At 34.5% G+C, this 21,410-nt stretch overlaps 2 protein-coding genes across 2 annotated transcripts; one reads left to right on the top strand and one right to left on the bottom strand.

Annotated features, from left to right (window-relative positions):
- Nucleotides 1-8,999: 8,999 nt before the first annotated feature.
- Nucleotides 9,000-12,359, bottom strand: LOC127866526 (uncharacterized). The gene is made up of 4 exons (XM_052407095.1): nucleotides 12,208-12,359; nucleotides 11,238-11,262; nucleotides 10,772-10,926; nucleotides 9,000-10,166 (listed from the first exon to the last, which is right to left on the bottom strand). Exons 1-4 carry the CDS (start codon nucleotides 12,254-12,256, stop codon nucleotides 10,039-10,041), a joined length of 357 nt encoding a protein of 118 aa, XP_052263055.1. The 5' UTR covers nucleotides 12,257-12,359; the 3' UTR covers nucleotides 9,000-10,038.
- A 2,910-nt stretch (nucleotides 12,360-15,269) lies between these two features.
- Nucleotides 15,270-18,624, top strand: LOC127866518 (uncharacterized). The gene is made up of 4 exons (XM_052407085.1): nucleotides 15,270-15,436; nucleotides 15,718-15,928; nucleotides 16,694-16,898; nucleotides 18,420-18,624. Exons 1-4 carry the CDS (start codon nucleotides 15,358-15,360, stop codon nucleotides 18,534-18,536), a joined length of 612 nt encoding a protein of 203 aa, XP_052263045.1. The 5' UTR covers nucleotides 15,270-15,357; the 3' UTR covers nucleotides 18,537-18,624.
- Nucleotides 18,625-21,410: the final 2,786 nt, after the last annotated feature.

The following is a 21,410-nucleotide window of genomic DNA, read 5'->3' as shown; positions in this document are numbered from 1 at the left end:
GGTCAAGTTTGACCTTGCCCTGAGGGTCACAAAATTGAACATATGCTTATATAAGGCCTATTTTGTGAAAACTTCAAAAATCTTCTTGTCCATAACCATCCGGCCTAGGGCTATCAAATTTGGTATATAGTGACATCTAATAGTCCTCTACCAAATTTGTTCAAATTTAATCCCTAGGGTCAAATTTGACGCTGCCCCGGGGTCACAAAATTGAACATATGCTTATATAATGCCTATTTTGTGAAAACTTTAAAAAAAATCTTGTCCATAACCATAAGCCTAGGGCTACACAATTTGTTATGTAGTGACATTGTATAGTCTCTATATAGTTTGTTCAAATTATGCCCCAGGGGTCAAATTTTACCCTGCCCCGGGGGCCACAAAGTCAATTATATGCTTATATAGTGCCTATTTTGTGAAAATTTTAAAACTCTTCTTGTCCTTAACCATAAGGCATAGGGCTACCAAATTTGGTATATACCGTAGTGACATGTAATAGTTCTCTACCAAGTTTGTTCAAATTATGCCTCTTGGGTCAAATTTGACCCTGCCTGGGGTCACAAAACTGAACATACACTTATATGGGGCCTATTTTGTGAAAACTTTAAAAATCTTTTTGTCCATAACCATTGGGCCTAGGGCTTCCAAATTTGGTATGTAGTGACATCTAATAAACCTCTACCAAATTTGTTCAAATAATGCCTCTGGGGTCAACTTTGACCCTGCCCCGGCCCCCGGGGAGTCACAAAATTGAATAAACTCTTATAAAGCGCCTATTTTGTGAAATCTTTAAAAATCTTGTTGTCGAAAACCATTCGGACTATGGCTATCAAATTTGGTATACAGTAACATCTTATAGTCCTCTACCAAGTTTGTTCAAATTATGCCCTTTGGGTCAAATTTGATCCTGACCAGCGGGTCACAAAATTGAACATTATATACGCTTATATCTTGCTTATTTTGTGAAAACTTTAAAAATATTCTTGTCCTTAACTCTAGGACCTAGGGCTACCACATTTTGTATGTAGTGAGATATAGTAGTCCTCTACAAAGTTTGCTCAAATTATGCCCCTGGGGTTAAATTTGACCCAGCCCAAAAGGTCACAAAAGTGTACATGTGCTTAAATAGGGCCTATATTTAAGTATTTGCACATGCAGAGAAATTTGTTTCAGCCTTTTTTTCAGCAGTAGAGCGATACAGGGCCATCATGGCCCGCTTGTTTAAATACTCAAAAAATGAAACCGTGTTCATGCTTGCATGAACACAGTTTATAAATGCTGTCAGAATTATAAAATATGCAATTACTATAAATACAAATGCCAGGGAAAAGTGCTTTTTGTACTAAAAAATTTGAATGAATATTACAATAATACATTCTGAATACTTTAGTATGTAATTAACAGTTTTGTCTGAGAAAATCACTAAATTTTTATATATTTATTCAAATTCACGTAAATCATATTTCAAAAACACATAATTACTTCAAATCCTTTGACACAATACTGAAAAAAATGCACAGTTTCTGATTGTTATTGATTCTTTATTAATTTATACATGTACCATTTTTAAATCTTGATGCATCCTCAATTGTATTATGCACATCTTAATCTGTTTTAACAATTATAATATAAAGATAAAGGCTGACTCAGTAAAATAATAATCCATGATTTCTGCAGTACTTGCAGACAAACTAGGAATACTGCTGTGATATTATCTATCTATCTATCTAATGGGATATTAATTTGGCTTCAATAGAAAAAAATCAAAGCATACACATGTATATAATGTTGTGTATATATATATATATTAGTTTTAAACTTAACTTGATTGACCATCGATTAAAAAAGATATTATAAATATATAAATATTATATACGATATATGAATAGACTATATATATATATATACTATATAGATAATATAGAGATAAGATCTACTATACTAGATATAGATATAGCTATATATATATATTATATATAGATCTATCTATATATATATATATATATCTATACTTATAGATATATATATCTATATATATATATTATGAGGATATATAGATATATTATCGATATATATCTATACTTGTAAAACTAAATTAAACATGTATGTTTCTATTACATCATTTTTGGACTTTTGTTTTTTCAAGACAAAGTAGAGTGAAGCTTAACACAGTATCCAATTGTAACAGTCAATTTTGGGAAATCAACCTTATAATTATGTTCTGTGTTGGTCAATGTCATAATTGGTTATAAATGTATATTGAACTGGAAGTTTCTTTATTTTAAATGATAACATTTGCTTGGTCAGCCATAATTGTCACAATCAAGTGGTCTTTTTACACTATAGTTTTCTCACTGACTATGGGTTTGTTCTGAGAATGAGCCACTTAAAGGGATCTTTTCACGCTTTGGTAAATTGACAAAATTGAAAAAAGTTGTTTCAGATTCGCAAATTTTCGTTTTAGTTATGATATTTGTGAGCAAACAGTAATACTGAACATTTACCATGGTCTAATATAGCGATTATATGCATCTTTTGACGATTTTAAAACCTAAAAATTATAAAGCGTTGCAACGCGAAACGATTGAATAATTTGGAGAGTTCTGTTTTTGTCGTTAAATTTTGTGAAACTACGAAGATTGCTTATATAAGGTATAAAATACTACTAATAAGTGTACTTGGCGGAATAGCTCAGTAGGCTAAAGCGTTTTTACTTCAGGACTCTGGCAGGACTCTAGGGGTCACTGGTTCGAAACCTGCTCCGGGCAATGTTCTTTTCCTTTTTTAAATTTTATTCTTGATTTTTTACTGGAGCTTTTACGATCCAATGTTTACATTTATCAATATAAAGCATTTAATGAATAAGTTAAAAAATGCCAAAATCTGTGAAAAAGCCCCTTTAAAGTATCGTTGGGGAGATGAGTTGTCAATTTTATTTTTATCAGTCTTTCATAATCCAGTATACCTGTAACAAGTGAATTTGTAACTAATAATTACACAATTAAAATTGTATGCATTTAGATTTATTTAGTACTGCACATTAATCATTTTCCCAAAATATGTAGCAACATTATATTATATAATGCTGCAATACTAAAGTAATTTACTAATTAAAGGTCGCTGATGTGTAATGGATGTGGTGTCCACCTAATGATCTGGAGGTCACTGGTTTGATCCCCAGTGTGGGAGCATTCTTAAGAAATCTCCCAGAGACACCGAAGTACTGGTTATAGGCCCAGGAAACGAACTCAAGAGCATTTCACATACATGTTCGTAGTTAGTACTTTAAATTTAATCGAACTAAAAATGGGTTAAAACTAACAACTGAAACCCTTATTAATACATTTTATTTTGAATCAAGCAAATGTGGAAATTCATTAAAAATAATAAGTAAAATTTAAAAATTCTACTTTTAAGTAATCATTATAATTTATATTATTTTCAGAATATTTAATGATGATAATGATACAATTATATATTACCTAAATGATAAAAATAAAACATGTAATGTTAATTTATGAAAAAAATGTTTCAATCTTATCAATATCATGGTAATTACAACTAGATATAGGCAATTAGATGAGAAACATGATTTAATTATATTAATGATCAACCCAGACATTTGTAGTGATTTATGGTCACTATTTTGATTAACGTTCTTAACATGACCTGTCATAAAAGGTATTTTTTAGCCAGTACTACAATCGGCAATGAAAGTCTGTATTGCATACATATTCCACCGTCTATTATCGATTGGCTTCCTCAAACTGAACAAATATTAATGTTTACATCGCGAAACGTAATGCATCCAGTTTCACTTTCGGTTTGGGTGGTTTTGTAAACACCGTAATTTCATCTTAAAAATTGGATGATAGGGTGATTAAATAATAATGGAAAAGTAAATCACTTGGATAATAGGTCAAAATGCAACACAAATGAACGTTAATAGTGCTTTTAATATCAAAGTTTCGGTAAAAAGTTTGGCGCTAGTTCAACGCGCATCGTATACAGCCTCATAACAATAGACTGACAACCTTTTGGGTAGTAAAGTAGTAATACAAGGCAATATGGCGACCGTTAGCCACGAGGCCTATCTTACGGAGAAATCCGAGATAGCCGATGTATCACGATTGAACTTTATCAAGACAAATTTGAGTATAGCTATCAAGCTACATTAGTGCTTGGTACATTCGCTGCGCATCCGGGCGGACTTAGTTCATCCCAGATCGGTGCTGGTTTGTTTAGATCTTTGTCCCCTTACTTAACAGGTTTCTTCAGTGTAATCTTTTCCCAATTTGACCTTGCGAAGTTCAATTATCAGCAGATTGAAGTAATATCGTTCAAATTTTAATTAATTTTTTTAAGTAAAATAGTAATTGATACTGGTTCACATCCCGAGTCTTCGCACAAAACAGCTTCAGAGTCCGAATTCGCACAAACGTAAAACGCGCACAAATGCACACATATGCACACAAATGCGCGAGATACACACAAACGCCGCGCACTTGCGCATGCATATACATACGCACTGGGGCGCATGCGCGCAAGCAGTATCCTCAAATGTCTTATTGGTTCCCTGTACTATGACAACGCAGTTCATGAAAAAAAGATCTACGAGGTCGTAAACTGCCCCCTACACCAGTACCACAAAAGTCGAATGCCCTAGTATTTTGAATAAACAATTCAGCAAGCAATCAAAATCTGTGCACGCACTTCTCAATTACATGAGACACCTCATGAAGGGACTGAAATTGACATTAGGAAGCATCAACGATAACTTGTTTGAACAGCCGAAGCAAACAAAAAAATGTAATTTAGCCGAATGTATATGCAAGTTATATACACAATACTATCATTAAGGTGCATTTATTTACTAGCGGAGAAAATGCTTAGAACATTCCACAACCTAACTGGCTTCTGATGGCGCCTCCGGTACAAAGAAAGAGGATGATTGTTGAGACACGTCTCTGTTGCTGATAGTCTGCTGCATTTGACCATGCCTAACTGGTTGATAATGCACAGCAGGTTGATTATTCATCATCGGTTGTCCATGCACAGCGGCTTGAGTATGCGTAATTGGCTGGCCATGCATAAGTGGCATATAGCCCTGGTAACCAGGCACTGCACTTACAAACGCCATGCCTGTAAATTGGAGATTTGTCACAACAAATTAAAGAAAAACATAATTTATATTTAGCACTATGAAAATAAAGAATGAACATAATGTATGTGTCTTGCGTTCTTATCATCATCATATATCCAATGCATAGCAATGACCGTTTTATTCCATCAGTTAATTGAATATTTGCGTTCGAGGATAAGGCACATTTTGTAAGAAAATACACATACCAGGAGCTGATTGTGCATGCTGTCGACAACCTTTCTTGGTACAAATGCAAATAAGACCCTCAAAAATACAGAGCAGACTAGTTATGCTGAATGAGAGGGCTATGATGCCAATCAAAAGGGCCCCAGAGTCACTGTTACAGCAACTGTAATACCGCACATGTAAACATTGTACCCATGGTAATATCATGCCTAATCAGTAATCTGTAAAACAATAACAACAAACATAGCTTTAGTAAAAAGTTTTATTACCATACTTAAAAAACAAATTAACTGATTGACTCACTTATTCAGATTTAGTAAATTGACACAATCCCATATCTAGCTGTAAAGAAAATCTAAATGAAAATACACACATATACGTTGAGGTTTTCAGACCAGATTTGATAAACGACGTCAGTTATGCTGGTATTGTTTTTACATTTATACATTTTTCTATTTGATTGCATTTTGAAGTACTTACGCATTTTTTTAAATTAAACTTGCCCTTAAACTAATTTGAACCCCAAATGCATTTACCGTTCCAATGTGGTTACTCAAGCTTAAGTCATGTTTATATTACTTTTTGTGTTTTATGTTTGGTCTTCTTACATGTTACTAATTACATAAAAAACAAGTAATCAAAGAGAAAAGTAAATCGATTTTATTTAAATATGATCACCAAATAGTTTTTAACACCGGTACAGGAATTTGTGTAATTGGAATAAGATCCTGACCTGTTGTAAGATCCTTGTCTAAACACTGAAAGAGAGCTCATGAACAAAGTATCCAGTATTGTCATGTTGTTTGATAAGTATGCTACAATTGTTTTAGAATGATTTTATCCATTAACTTAAAACCGCACAAAAAATCGTATATGACAAGTTTTGGGTATTCAAATATATATGTTTTGTAATTTTGACTAACCTCTTTCTATTTTTAAATTTAACACAACGTATTGGGATATAACTTACCTTATTGCATCCTATAAATATGCACGCAGTATCAAAATGCTTCATGTTAGCATAATCATAAATGAACTTCGGACAGAATGTCTTATAATCGGATAACAGTTCCTTAAGGGACATGTTCACCGAGTTTCATATTTTTGAAAAATATAATTACATTAAAAAATCACTGAACTGAAATATTTGGAAAAGTTTAAAATAGTTATAGTCTAAGAGAAAAATATGTACCTGCACAGGATATTGAATCCAAAAACACTAAAACCAAACGCTTACCAGCTTCCACTAAACTGCAAAGTTTGTAATTAAAACCCTTTGTCGGTAATACATGATTTTGCACAATTATCGATGATTATTTAGAGAATATGTTGCTTATAGAGATTACATCTTAAAAGTCGGATCTGCGTCATCAAGTTACATTGCACTATTATTGCGAAACAAAAAGTCATGCTTAACTTTAAAGTTAGGCTTTTCATTTACCGTTTTAATGCTGTGAATACAGTTTTAATAATGTGTTCTTTTGTCAAGTGTTATGATAAGGAACAATGTCACTTGTCATTCACAAAGACCTCGCAGTGATGATTCACTTAAGCCCCCGTTGATGCAACAAACAATCTTCTTATATTGACGCGACTTTTCTGAAGGGATATTATATATGAACAAGTATCCTCAGGGATGTCTACCTGTCCTATTTAACCTTTTCCTTGAAAAGAAAATCAGGAGACCCTCTATGACCCTCAAACCTCTATATATTTTTGTATTATGTGAACCATTTATCCGAAAAAAAGCATCGGCAGCAAAAAGTGTCTCTATTATATCATATATTTCTTACTTTGAAACCAATTATAGTTTTAGCTAATGAATTCCCATATTACTAATTAAACAATGCGGTGAACATGGAAAGCATTGTCGAATACCTCTTTTATGCGGATTATTTGGAGAAGTATCGCTTTTCTGAAGAACAGTAGTTTCAATTACCATTAAAATAGTACCCAATTAATAATATCGTCCAAACAAGTAGAAAATATAGGTTTAGTCTAGATGGTCGAAGCTTTATTTAAATTAGAAAATAACATTAGGTCCGACTTGGTGTGTTAATTGATTGTATCATTGCTTCGAGTAATCGAACAATTTATCGAATATTTAAACCTTTCATGTAGCCACATTGTACTTTGCTTATTATCTTTTTAAGGCTTTTGATTCTGTTTGCAATCATACCAATTATTTCTATTCGATGCATTGGCGCACTCGACAACTATTTCGTTAAAAAATAACATCGTTCAGCCATTGTGAAATATACATTATTTTGTGATCATAACGGTCAAAGGTTGTCAAACAAAATTTGTAATCCATAATTGGATTATAAATCATTATTATTCAAAGTATATTATTTAAAAAGTGTTAAAGTAATGCATTAATATACGCCACACTTTACCACAAGAGTTGATTTCCGTTTGAAAATAATTTCTATAAACAAAAAAATCCATACAAGCGAAAAGTGTCGTCATTTATAATCCTGTGCGTAATGCACAGTCTAATATTTGACGACACTTTCCCAGACAGATGCTCATTTATTTTGATGTGGAACGAAGTTATGTACACTATCACGCGTTAAAACGTTCAGTTATTCAAAAAAGGTCACTTTGAAAATGTGGCCGATTTATCAAATGGCTAGTATTGAAATTGGTTAGATAACATACAACATGAGGCATTGAAATACGTTGATTAAAATATATTAAACGTGTCTCAATGATATTCGTGATAACGAAAACGTACTACCGCGTTTTTGTCACAGGCTTTGCTCTTAGCGAGGCCTCTTTATTTGATGTGTCGTTTGAAAGGCATTTGATGGTGATGGTCCAATTAAACTTTACGATCGAAGAAAACTTGAACGTTACTACATCGTCAATAGTGTTACCTAGTATTTAAATAATGTAACATGTTTGAATGTTTTATCCTTGAACAATTGACTAATCACGGTTTCAAAACATTTAGGTGCACACATGTCCGGTATAAAATTATGTTGCTAAACAATATAAAACAAACAAAAAAACGACTGACAAATGTTCAAAATCATCAATATAAATGCGCGTGATGGGAGTGAGGATAAAACACTGCGTTCATATTGTCCAGTTTTAATTGTCTCCGCATGAGTGTATTTAATTGAGGTTCTTTTCGGACTTGTGTAGTGCTGAATTTATATATATTGATAATAAATATTCGGGCCACGTATCTCAAAAACGACACTTTCTGCTCGTTGGAATTTTTTGTTTTAAGGAATTTCTTCCAAACGAAAATCTTCTTAAAGCGAACAGTGTCGTCCCTGATTAGTCTGTGCATGATGCACATGCTGATCTGCGACGACACTTTAAGCCAATGCGTTATGCACCGTTTTCCCATAGCGGGACCCACGTGCATCTTTAATTGTAACATCCTGCAGTCACGTCTTTGTCTAATGTCTGCAATACTTACTACACGATTGGACAAATGTTAACACACCTGACTGCGTCAAATTGACGCTTATATAATTGCATATATAGGGGTAGTTTTACCATCGTATTTCGTATTTGTGATGTTTATCATTGATTTTAATTTTTCTGAGAATTAACGGTTCATTTGTTGTTGTTGATGGTGTTGCTGTTGTTGTGTTGTTGTTTTTTTTTTGTTGGGGGGGGGGGGGGGAGTTCATATGATAATAAAGCGTAAAACCACACGTGAACTGGTTTTTAATATACCACAATATATCTAAAAACAGTTGAATTCAATAAAAAATATATTCACAGGTCGCCGTTGCATAATTGATACGGTGTCCGCCTAGCGATCGGGAGGTTCTGTGTTCAAACCCCAAAATGTGAGTGTTCTTTAAATCTCTCTTAAAGAAAACAAGAACTGGTTCTAGACCCGGGAAACGGACTCGAGAGTGTGTAAAATTATCTTTAAGCTTTCGATGCTATCGAGCTGTAATACATATTTTTAAATTAATATCTTGTTTTGAGCTCAGTCAGACGTGTATTAGCACTGATATTGTGTGAAATTTAATTACATCAAAATGCCAGAACATGAAAAATATGGTTTTGATACATTTATCAAATGTCATGGTTGACAATGTAGATATGTTAAACGATATATAATGGTATTGTACACTTATTGTGATGTGCATTATCCGAATAACTAGTACATTTTTATCCATACTACCACACGACACTTTCTTGTTGGCACAAAGTTTGATTGAAAAAATGACGTAAGTAAACAATTATCTGGGTCGGGACAGATAACCTTATCCAAAAGGATCGTAAACCTTACAATTTAAAAGGTGTGATGTTCTCTTTGTGAGCTGTTCAATCACATTCCTGACATACGGACAGAAATAACTGACTTAAGTGATTCAATCGGTCACTTAACAGCACAGACGAATGCCCTTTATTACTGACATACAGATAACAGGAACGTAGAAACAATATTAAGGAGCTTACGCCAAAGCTATTGTTTCAAGAATATTCAGTTTTCACATGTTTTAACATCGATATATTAAACGTATTTAGTTAATTATTCGTCTACCACGAAAACGTTGTTTGCTAACTAAATTCCATTAACAAATGCTGAAATTAGCTTAGTTTTCTGGACACATTTTAATTTATCACAGAAGATGTCAAGCAATCCATTCCCAAACTGAATACCAATGGTGCCCCCAATGCAGATCAAACTAGTGAAAAACGATGAGTGATGTGGCAAGTCTGTTGTTGAACTTCTACTGTCGTTGACCATACATGGGTGGTTGACAATGCATAGCGGGTTGATTATGCATCATTGGATGGTCATGCGTAAGTGGCTGTCCATACTGCATTACACCAGGCACAGCATTAACAAACGCCACACCTGTAAAACATTGTCAAAACACACAATCAACAGAAATAATTTATGCATGGCAACAATTGACAATCACAAACAAACCCATTTGGTGTTTTTATAACTTACTTTTTAATCATTATTTTGCCACCTCAAATATATATAATTACTCATTCTATTGAACAATTTCATAAGAATACAAGTTCAATTAAGGTAGCGCACCCGTAATGATTTCCCGACAACCCAATTTCTACATGGCTGAAACCACTTACATTTCATGGCGCGCTTCCATAGATAACAAGTTATAAAAAATAAATGTCTGTAAAAGAATACTTATTTCATCTTGTTTAAACTTTAAACACCTCAACTGCATCTGGACACACCAACTGCATGGCCTTATTTGTAAATCTGGATAAATTATGGAACTTTCATATACCCCAGGAGTACAAATAAACTGGACAAAAGACGAGCGTGGGGTGGTTTTGAACAAATCAGTATTTTTTTAAGCATGGAAAGCCTACATAAAAATTTGTATGTAGTTCAGTGAAATGATGCTGATTAAGAAATAATACATTAGATTATATTTGGAAAGGTGCCCATTATGAGTGCGCTACCTTAAGAGCATATACACATACTAGAAGCTGGTGGTGGAGGCTGTCGACAACATTTCTTGGCACAGATGCAGATCAGACCCACAAAGATACAAATCAGACTGAGACTGCTGAATGAGAGGGCTATAGCGCCAATCGCAATAGCATCCCCATAGCCACGATAGTAATAATGATCGCTACTGTAATACAAATTATATGACAGCAGTAATAAAATGTCCAGTTATCGTATGCAGAAATCAATTGTATTCAAAGTTTTACTTATTAGATTCAAGTTTAATGATATTATTTTATTTATAAATATGAAAACTTCTTGCAATTAAAAGTGATTACGTTACGCTATTATATATGGCCAAAATATGTACCTAATTAATACATGACTTTCGCATCCTGGACTAGTCAATATCCTTCTTTCCGATTTGATATGCTTTAACCTTGCCTACTCAATAAATGAACAATCGTACGAATAACACTCATAACAATCGCAACTTACTCGTAATATGATCCTTGTGTAGATGCTGAAAGAGAAAACATGAACAACGTCAGATTGCATGAACAACGTCAGATTGCATAAAGAACATCAGATACCATGAACAATGTCAGATAGCATAAACAACATCAGATACCATTAAAAACGTTACCTTTTTGTGAGAACACATATAGCATGAAAAACATTACCTTTCTGTGAAGACACATAAAGAATGACAAACGTTACCTTTCTGTTAGGATACATCTAGCAGGAACAAAGTTACATCTCTGTAAGGACGCGATAGCTTGAACAACGTCTCTTTTCTTTGAGGACGAGAAAGAATTAACAACGTTACTTATCTGTACGGACAAAGATAACATGTAAAACGTGACCTTTTTGTGGAACACGGATGGCATGGACAACGTTATCTTCTGTGAGGACACAGATAACATGAACAACGTTACCTTTTTTTGAAACATGGACGGCATGAACAACGTTATCTTCTGTGAGGACGCATATAGCATGAACAACGTTACCTTTTTTTTTTGAACATGGACTGCATGAACATCGTTACTTTTATGTAGGTACGAGATAGCATTAACAACCTTACCATTCTATGATGACGAGAAAGCTTGAAAAACGTTATGTTTCTTTGAGGATACATATAACATTAACAAAGCTACCTTATTGTGAGGACACTGATGACATGAACAGCGTTACCTTTCTGTGTGATGAGATAGAATGAACAACGTTCCCTTTCTGTGACGACTTTTCACGTGTATAATACGCTCAATACATTTGACTTTTAATGCCTTCATCCGTTATAACGACAATTTTAGTAATATAAGGCTTCACGACCTAAAGGCAAACATACAATATCTGACAAATCTTAAATACTGTTGTAAATATTTTTGATGTTTTTCCAGAAGACTAAATGTTTTCCTAAGGTTTTCTTAGTGTATATGTAAAAATGTAATTGCGTGATGAATCATACCTGAATGTATAAATCCGATAAATATAATCGCAATTAAAACACCTGCCATATTGCAATCTTACTATGTTAATCTGGTGCCTGTGCGGGTTGTGCCACACTGTTTTTGAAAACTTTATCTAGCAAAAGGACGCCACTGCGATTGAAACTTTCACATACCATTAATCAATCAAAACGGTGTGGTTTGAGATAACAAATATCAATACATACCTAAACTTTCGAAATGTGTTCCAAAGTAAACACAATTTACTATGTCCCTATTATCTTCTTATCAGAATGAAGCCTTTCAACTAAATCTGCCTGTGACTTGCATCAAAAAAAATAATTTTAAAATATTCGTAAACATTTTCTTATCCTGAATTTATAAAAAAGTACATTGTTTAAACCACTGTAATATTTCAGTGTTATCAATTGTATTTTAAATATGACTATAACATATTAAACAGGGGTAATACTTATCATCAAAAGCACAATAGTCCAAAGCGTTTCATTCATATTTTTTTTGTTATCGGGGCAAAATGTTGGAAATGTAACATTCACTTAGGAGTTCACAGTAAATATAAATGGATATGAAAAACTGGCTCTGAAATTAAGGAATACATATTGAACAAGTGTTTCGGTTATCAATCGTTATAATCTCCACGCAGAGTTGTCGTTCCTGGCTCTCACATACAATCTCTGCCATCACAAGAAAATCCTACCAGATTGTGCAGGATTTTATTTTTTGGTTTAAGTATAATGTTATGAAAAACAGTATCATTTTCTTGTATACTTTAAAAAACGTGTATACGTTTAGGTTCACAATAAAACAAGTAATTACATAAAGTAAAAAAAGAAAAAATATCAACGGTAAAATTATTGTAACCCGTGGCTAGGCTTTCATCACGAGGTTGGTTATGAAGGCATGGATTTGTTCCAGCTATGCTGGTTACAGTCAAAGTTCTGCACGGAGTTTGCAATCGTTATTAGTTATTACAACGGCATAACATCATACACACACATAATATATTGGTGTTTTGTAACCTTCTATTTGATAGTGCTCGGTGATTTATTCATATTCTATTTGAACCTTTTTTGGATTGCTCCGAGTCACTATCGTAAATACACGATCCGTCGTCCATAAATGATTATGTTCTGTGATCACACATGCGTGCAGTACGATCACAGATTGCATAATACATTTATACTGTCTTATTTACGTTACTGGACGATACAAAAATGAAAGCTTCACTTCAAATGCGTAGTCAAAATTCCTGAATTTAAACTCTTGCATATGAAATAAACTATGGTGGATTATGTAACTATCGAAATAACCCATGATCGTTTCTGCTTTATAACTTTGGAGCATGAAATTGATATATATATATATATATATATATATATATATATATACACTGCAATCAGGTATACGTGATTTGTAATGATGACGAATGTTCATTGCATGATTATTATAATGATGATTATGATGGAATACGTTGATGATGACGGCAATGCATATACTGGTTTTGTTAGTTGGTATTGATGAGTAGGAGCCCAGAATTACGATACTGAGAAATTAGCAAGGTTGGTGAAAGCGGTGTTGACTGCAAGCCTCTACACACGTTATTAGCAAGGTTTATGAGAGCGGTGTTAACTGCAAGCCTCTACACACGTTATTAGCAAGGTTTATGAGAGCGGTGTTGACTGCAAGCCTCTACACACGCTATTAGCAAGGTTTATGAGAGCGACTGCAAGCCTCTACACACGTTATTAGCAAGGTTTATGAGAGCGGTGTTGACTGCAAGCCTCTACACACGGTATTAGCAAGGTTTATGAGAGCGGTGTTGACTGCAAGCCTCTACACACGTTATTGGCAAGGTTTATGAGAGCGGTGTTGACTGCAAGCCTCTACATACGTTATTAGCAAGGTTTATGAGAGCGGTGTTGACTGCAAGCCTCTACACACGTTATTAGCAAGGTTTATGAGAGCGGTGTTGACTGCAAGCCTCTACACACGTTATTGGCAAGGTTTATGAGAGCGGTGTTGACTGCAAGCCTCTACATACGTTATAAGCAAGGTTTATGAGAGCGGTGTTGACTGCAAGCCTCTACACACGTTATTTTAAAATCCAGGAGTACACCCGAATGTGATACTACCCGAAATAGTATTGTACTGGCCTCCGTTCGAATGTTATAACGTTGACATCTTGGAACTACTAGAAAAAACTATATGTCCTTTAATCCTTTTACGAAAACTCTTTCATCGTTCATTTTTATATACTGTAGTTTTACTATTAAAGGAGCATATTTCAAAGTGTTCATCTTTACGAAAACACATCTGCGCTTCTTTTTCGTGACCGTGAACTTTTGCAAATGCTAAGCATTTACATGCACTGTAAGGCTGCATTTTGTGAAAAACCAGAGTGTGAACCAGTAGTGAGCACTACTAACTAATTAACTATTTGACTAACGAAAGAAATTCTGGCAGGATTTTTTTGTGATGGCAGATATAGTATGCGAGAGCATGGAACGACAACTCTGCGTGGAGATTGTGCCAATCGTGATATATCGACAATCTACGGACTCCTCCGTAAGCAGATTGAATCAATAAATCGTCTCCTGATCCATAGCGGAGATTGTGCGTTACCTGGACAGCCTAAGCATGTGCCACACTGTAAAGGTTAAATCATGCCCGATTACTGATCGGCACACACGACGTCCCTAGCCATAATTCAACTTTTATGGCCGTACGTGTTATCAAACTTGGAACTGGAAAGTTGATTTGTTAACCCAATGAGAAAATGGAAGAGCGTAAAACGATTTAAAAGTTACTTGTATAAAAAAATCATCCAATCGAATTAAAGACTGTTTACAATCGGTTGTAAAATTATTGTTTCACTTCATAGAGAAAAATAAAATAATAAAAATATTTTATGATACATCTAAAACAAACACTATATGCAATATAGGACACATCTATAATATCTTTATTTATAGTTAACCCTATGACACAATGACTAATTATGGAGTAAAACGATTTTCAAAAAGAAAGTTTTATGTTCTAGTATCCTTATCTTATTTTGAAGCGCCGATAACAAATGCTTAATACACTGTAAATGAAAGCAACGACCTACCGTGACCCTCCGTTCTTTCTTGATTATAACCGACGAAGCCATGATGATGACTCCATTAAGCATTGTGTCTCTCACGCTGGCGATCGGACTTACAGCCGCCCTCAGGTGGTCCTCGTGTTGTAAGTGTGAAGTACTTTTAAGACCTCGATTATTGAGATACTATTTAGGCGTCTATTTTTTATACAAGCATTTATTGTCATTTAATTAATCCGCGCTCTAAGTTTTGGCGGAGCGTGTCGTCCCTAACTCGCCTGTGTGGACTGCACTGGCTACTCTGGGACGACACTTAACACACATGCATGAGGCCTCGTTTTCCCAGATCGAATCTTAAACACAAACTTCCTTTGACGTCTCAAAATGTTAGTGTGGAGAGTATTGAAATGTCGATTATGTTATTCAGCCAACACAAAAGACACAGATGTCGTCCAAATCTACAACATCGACATCACTCCGGAAGCGATCCCGTTTCCAGGCGAGGCTCACCTGCACTTAAACATGACGTTCACCCGAAACGTGACGTCTGCTTACGTCGACGTAGAATTTTACAAAATGATCTTCGGTTTCCCGATCAAGGTTCCATGCCTGTCGGGAACCAGCACGATCGGCTCTTGGTAAATGAGCATAGTTCTAAGAAAATGCACGTGTCTCCCCAGATAAGCCTGCGCATTTCACACAGGCTCATCACGGATGCTTTCCGCCTAAATTGATTTTTTTTTCAATAAATTGATACCATCAAAGCAGAAAGTGTCGCCGATGATTAGCATAAGCGGACTTCACAGGCTAATCTTGGAAGACAGTTTGTGCATATGATAATCCTAGTTTGCCCAGCTAATTTTCAGTTGTCAATTAAATGGGCAGTGACAGGAATGCCAAGCATTAAGCACAAATATTTTGAATAAATGTATATTTGTATACTAAAGTATCGCCTAAAGAATCGCCGCATCTTATTATATAATTAACTTAAAAATGTAATTACGATCCTTCATAATTGAAATGAATGGGACCGCGCTCTGTGAAAATATGGTTTAATGCATGTGCATAAAGTGTCGTTCCATATTAGCCTGTGCATTCCGCACAGACTAATCAGGGACGACACGTTGCGCCTAAACTGAATTTTTGTCAAGAAAAGTCTTCTTTTAAACGAAAAATACAATAAAATGGAATGTGTAGGCCCTGATTATCCTGTGCGGACTACACAGGCTAATCCGGGACGACACTTTACGTATTTGCATTAAAAACCCTTTTTCACAGAGCGAGGCTTTATGAACATACACAGATATTTAATGATTGGACTATTTTGGTTTGCAAGAACCTGCACAATGTTTAATTTGTTCGATGTTTGTATACTGACTTAAATAAATGTCGATTCTCTATAGCAACAACGTAGACGCCTGTCACATATTTCGAAGCATCATGCGAGACCCAAACCACCAAACAGACTACGGTCACCAGGCAGAGAACGTGTTCTTGGCGGCCCTGGGACACTACGTACAGTGCCCTCTAGCGGCCGAGAACATGGTCGTGAACGATGGGGTGTTCCATCTTGACCCCATGCCGGCTGTTCTGGATCTGATTTCACACGTTAGTCAGATTAATGTCATAATTTCTGTACTACAATTAGAACGCTTAGTTTTACTTATCTTATAATATGTATACCTATAATTACAATATTTGAGGTGTTTACTTTATGAAAGTGTTATATTGTATAAAAAGTAAAGATCAAATTACATTCTATTTAAAAAGTAAAGAACATATTACTTAATATTTTTGATTTTATGAAATATGGCATCTTCTAAATGAATCAATGAATGCAAGATGTAGATCTAAACATTAATTCGCTTCTGTGTTACAAATATAAAATTGGTGACATGTTTGCTGCACCGGCAGGAGATACACCTAATTGTAGCACGTGCTCCTTTATTTGTGACACTTGTGTTTATAAATACATGAGCCTTTTGAAAAAGGGGGGCTTAGTGTATATGTTAAAGTGTCGTCCTAGATCACAGGTTGTAAGCGTGTGGCTATGATATAAATTAGTGAAAACATCATTTTGAATGAAAAGTAATCAAATTATAACGAAAAATCAACTTCTTTGAAAACAAATTCACTATCGAATATAAATATAAAACAAGGTACTCAACTCAAAATCACACGAAAACAAGATGCATCGCTTTGATCGATGACGACTAGGTTACACGAATTGTGTATCGTGTTATTTCAAAAAATTTAACGCAGCAAATGTAAAAATATTGCAAGATATGTACATTTTCAGAACGGAAATTCAGTTCTGTGTTGAATAAGACCAAGTTCATGGAAATCGCTGCACAATTGTGTCGTGTTCTGAGAAAACTGGGCATAATGCATGTGCGTAAAGTGCCGTCCCAGATAAACCTGTGCAGTCCGCACAGGCTAATCATTGACGACACTTTCCGTTTTTATGGTATTTTTCGTTTAAAGGAAGTCCCTCTTTACCGAAAATCTAGTTAAAGCGGAAAGTGTCGTCCCTGATTAGCCTGTGCGAACTGCACAGTTTTATCTGGGACGGCACTTTACGCACATGCATTATGCCCAGTTTTGTCAGAACACGACACAATTGATTGCTGTTAAAAGCGATGCACCCTGTTTTCGGGTGATTTCGAGTTGAATACCTTGTTATAATAATATATATTTAATAGGGATTTTTTCCAGAGAAGTTGATTTTTCGTTATAATTCGATTATTTTTCAATAAAAACGAAGATTTTACTAATTAATATCATAGCCCACACGCTTACAACCTCAACTTGTGTCCTCGATTAGTCTAATGAGGGCTTAACTTTCCGCCAAATCTGGATTTTTGTTTAGAATATACTTTTTTAACAATAAAAATAACCATAAAAGCGGAAAGTGTCGTCCCTGATAAGCCTCTGTGGACTGAACAGGCTAATATGGAACGACGCTTAACGCACATATATTCAGTCCCGTTTCGCCACAGCATACACATCGACTCCCAGGGAGACTACAGGGCGGTCCTGAGGGGCAAGGAGACGATGAATTCCAGTCTAGGCGAAAAGTGGAATGGCACTTTACGCACATGAATTAACCAGGCTGATATGTTTTCCCAGGGAGACTACAAGGCGGTCCTGCGGGGCAAGGAGGCGGTGGACGGGCCCTTCACCCTGGGATGTCTGGAGGTGTTCGCCACCATTGGAGGAGCGTCTTCCAACCCCATCGTAGGCTGACCATTAGCTGCAGAGTGAGACCATTGGAGAGACGGAAGTTTCATTGTGATACGTGCTCATTATAAATAACAATAAATGACAAAGTCAGCGTTGTAATTATGTTTATCCCACTTTTACAGCGAATTCAGTTGATTAACGCCCCATTGATTAAATGTCATCTATAATCAACGGCACGTGCTACGTTGTTAGGCTACGTTGTAAACAAATGTAGTTGCTTGTATATAACAACTAAATGTTATATTGATGTTATAAAACTTTTAGATTTGCAATTCAATATGAATAAAATTGTAATTAATAACGCAAGACTCTTTGTCAAAGAACGATATTCTGATTTTTTTTAAATGATTATTTGATCAGCGGTTATTTTTGGAACGCGGAGTAATACACTGACCTTGGTTACACTACAGTCATTATCAAAGTACGACAAAAACTCATGAAAACGCGAAATGATCCAGTCGAACTAATTTTGTTTAAATAAAAAGGTTTACTGAATAAAAAGTAGGATAAATATTGTAATAGATTAGTGTTGATTATAGATCAGGTTTATCATGCTCGGAACGAAATCGAAAAAACACTCGCCAAGGCTCGTGCTTTTGTTTTCTAAGCCTCGCATGATAAACCTGATCTATAATCAACACTAACCTATTAATCTCTATTTCTTCTTTTTAGCTAAAAATGTTGTTTCTTATTCATAGAGTATTAAATGTAAAATTTATCATATTTAAATATTGCATTTCGTAAATGTTGTTTTTCCTAATTTCGTGTAAATATTGAACAAAGCACTGAATAGTATTATAGAAGTATGTTTGTGAGTCAACTGATTGCAAGACGTACAGATGAACTACCTTATTAACTCGGTCAAGTTTCTGTTACGAATAGTCGAGTCAAGATTTTCCTATCTACTGCAGGAAATAATACACGTACGTTGGGACACATTTAGATTTTATCTGTTTGAAAACGTGATCCCAATTTCAAATGTATAAGTCGGCTAAGGCATTTACTAAATTAAGATGTAAGATAAATAGTGTTGTTATATAATTGTGCATAGTGTGATAATATTGGTCTTCTTCCATGTTCATTTATCATAATTTTCAAAACACGAATACAGTAAATACTCCTTAAATATGCAGGAAACTAGTTTTATTGTGCATAAAAATGATTTTTTTAACGTACAGCCTTTTTAAATCCATTGCAAGATACCATGTAACCGTAAGATTCGTATTATTGGTTTATCTGTTGAATTTACAGTACTAAATATATGACAATAACTAATTTCATCAAATATGCAAATACACAAATAGCGGGATCATATGGTGCTTGTATTCGGTGGAATTGTTCACTTTCTGATAAAAGCAACAAACTTGGCACATTTGTAGATAAAAGTATTTTATTCAATTTTAGCTATGGACCCATCTCCAATGTTCAAGATGGCCGCCATTTTTCAGATGGCTGCCAAGATAGCCGCCAAAATTTAGGAAATTACATGTTACTGCCATATTTGATTAAAATATTCTGTTTTTGGCATTGAAATTAGCTGTTTTATGTTATTAATTAATTAAAATATGTTTCTACATGTACAAAAAAGAATTAAATATTGCAAATTAAGTCAAAATGGCTTCCAAAATGGCCGCCTAAAGTACAAAAAATATGATTTTCCTACTCCAATCTATAATTTCAATATTCATTGAACGTATGTTATATAAGCAAGTGTTTTTTTTTTCTTTTTTTGATTTACAGATACCTTTATTTGTATAATATTCTCAACATATTGTTTCAGTCCTTAAATAAAGAAATAACTGCATTCAACGAATTTACACTTCCAGACCTGAAAGCTGCCTTAAAGTCTAACTGCGGTCACATCCTCCACCACATATGGTGCTTGTATTCAGTGGAATTGTTCACTTTTTTATAAAAGCCACACACTTTGCTCATTGGTAGTTTAATGGGATCTTTTCACGGTTCGGTAAATTGACAAAATTGATAAAAGTTGTTTCAGATTCGCAAATTTTCGTTTTAGTTATGATATTTGTGAGGAAACAGTATTACTGAACATTTACAATAGTCCAATATAGCCTTTATATGTATCTTTTGACGATTTGAAAACCTTAAAAATTATAAAGCATTACAACGCGAAACGAATGAATAATTTGGAGAGTTCTGTTGTTGTCGTTTAAATTTACGAAACTACGAAGATTGCTTATAAAACGTATACAATACCCGGCGGAATAGCCGAGAGGGCTAATACGTTTTTACTTTAGACTAAAACCAGGACTCCGGGGGTCACTGGTTCGAGTCCTGATACCGGCTACTTTTGTTTCCTTTCTTTAATTGTATTCTTGATTTTTTACTGGAGCTTTGAGTTTCCAATGTTTACATTTATCAATATAAAGCATTAAATGACAAACTTAAAAATATGCCAAAATCTGTGAAAAGGCCCCTTTAAAGTATTAAAGACAAAATAGGCTATTGACACAATTCATATTTTTTTAATGGCCGCAATTTTCAAAATGACCCCCAACCTATCAAAAAAAGGAGAAAATATCGAGGTGCTGATTTTTTGTTGCGATCTTTTACAAATAAAATGAAATATTACAGTAGTACAATACTTTATTTCTAACTACGCTGATAATCACACATCTTTACAAGAAAAACATTTATTATAAGTATGTTGTTTATTTTGTTCTTTTTGTAAGGTAAAAAGGTCTTTTTTTTGGGGGGGGGGGGGAATTATGCTTTTTTGGCAAATATTCATTTACTTTAATAATAAATAAAACCACAAAGCAGATTATCATGGTCCGAGAGCCCACTGGTGTTTATTGCAAGATTTGAGGCCAATAATTTTTTTGCATATTTGAAAAAGAGAATTTTATATCC

Source organism: Dreissena polymorpha, chromosome 1 (assembly GCF_020536995.1).
Source record: "Dreissena polymorpha isolate Duluth1 chromosome 1, UMN_Dpol_1.0, whole genome shotgun sequence".
NCBI lineage: Eukaryota > Metazoa > Mollusca > Bivalvia > Myida > Dreissenidae > Dreissena > Dreissena polymorpha.
Note: the sequence above shows the minus strand (reverse complement) of the source record. Positions and strands in the feature narration are given on the sequence as shown.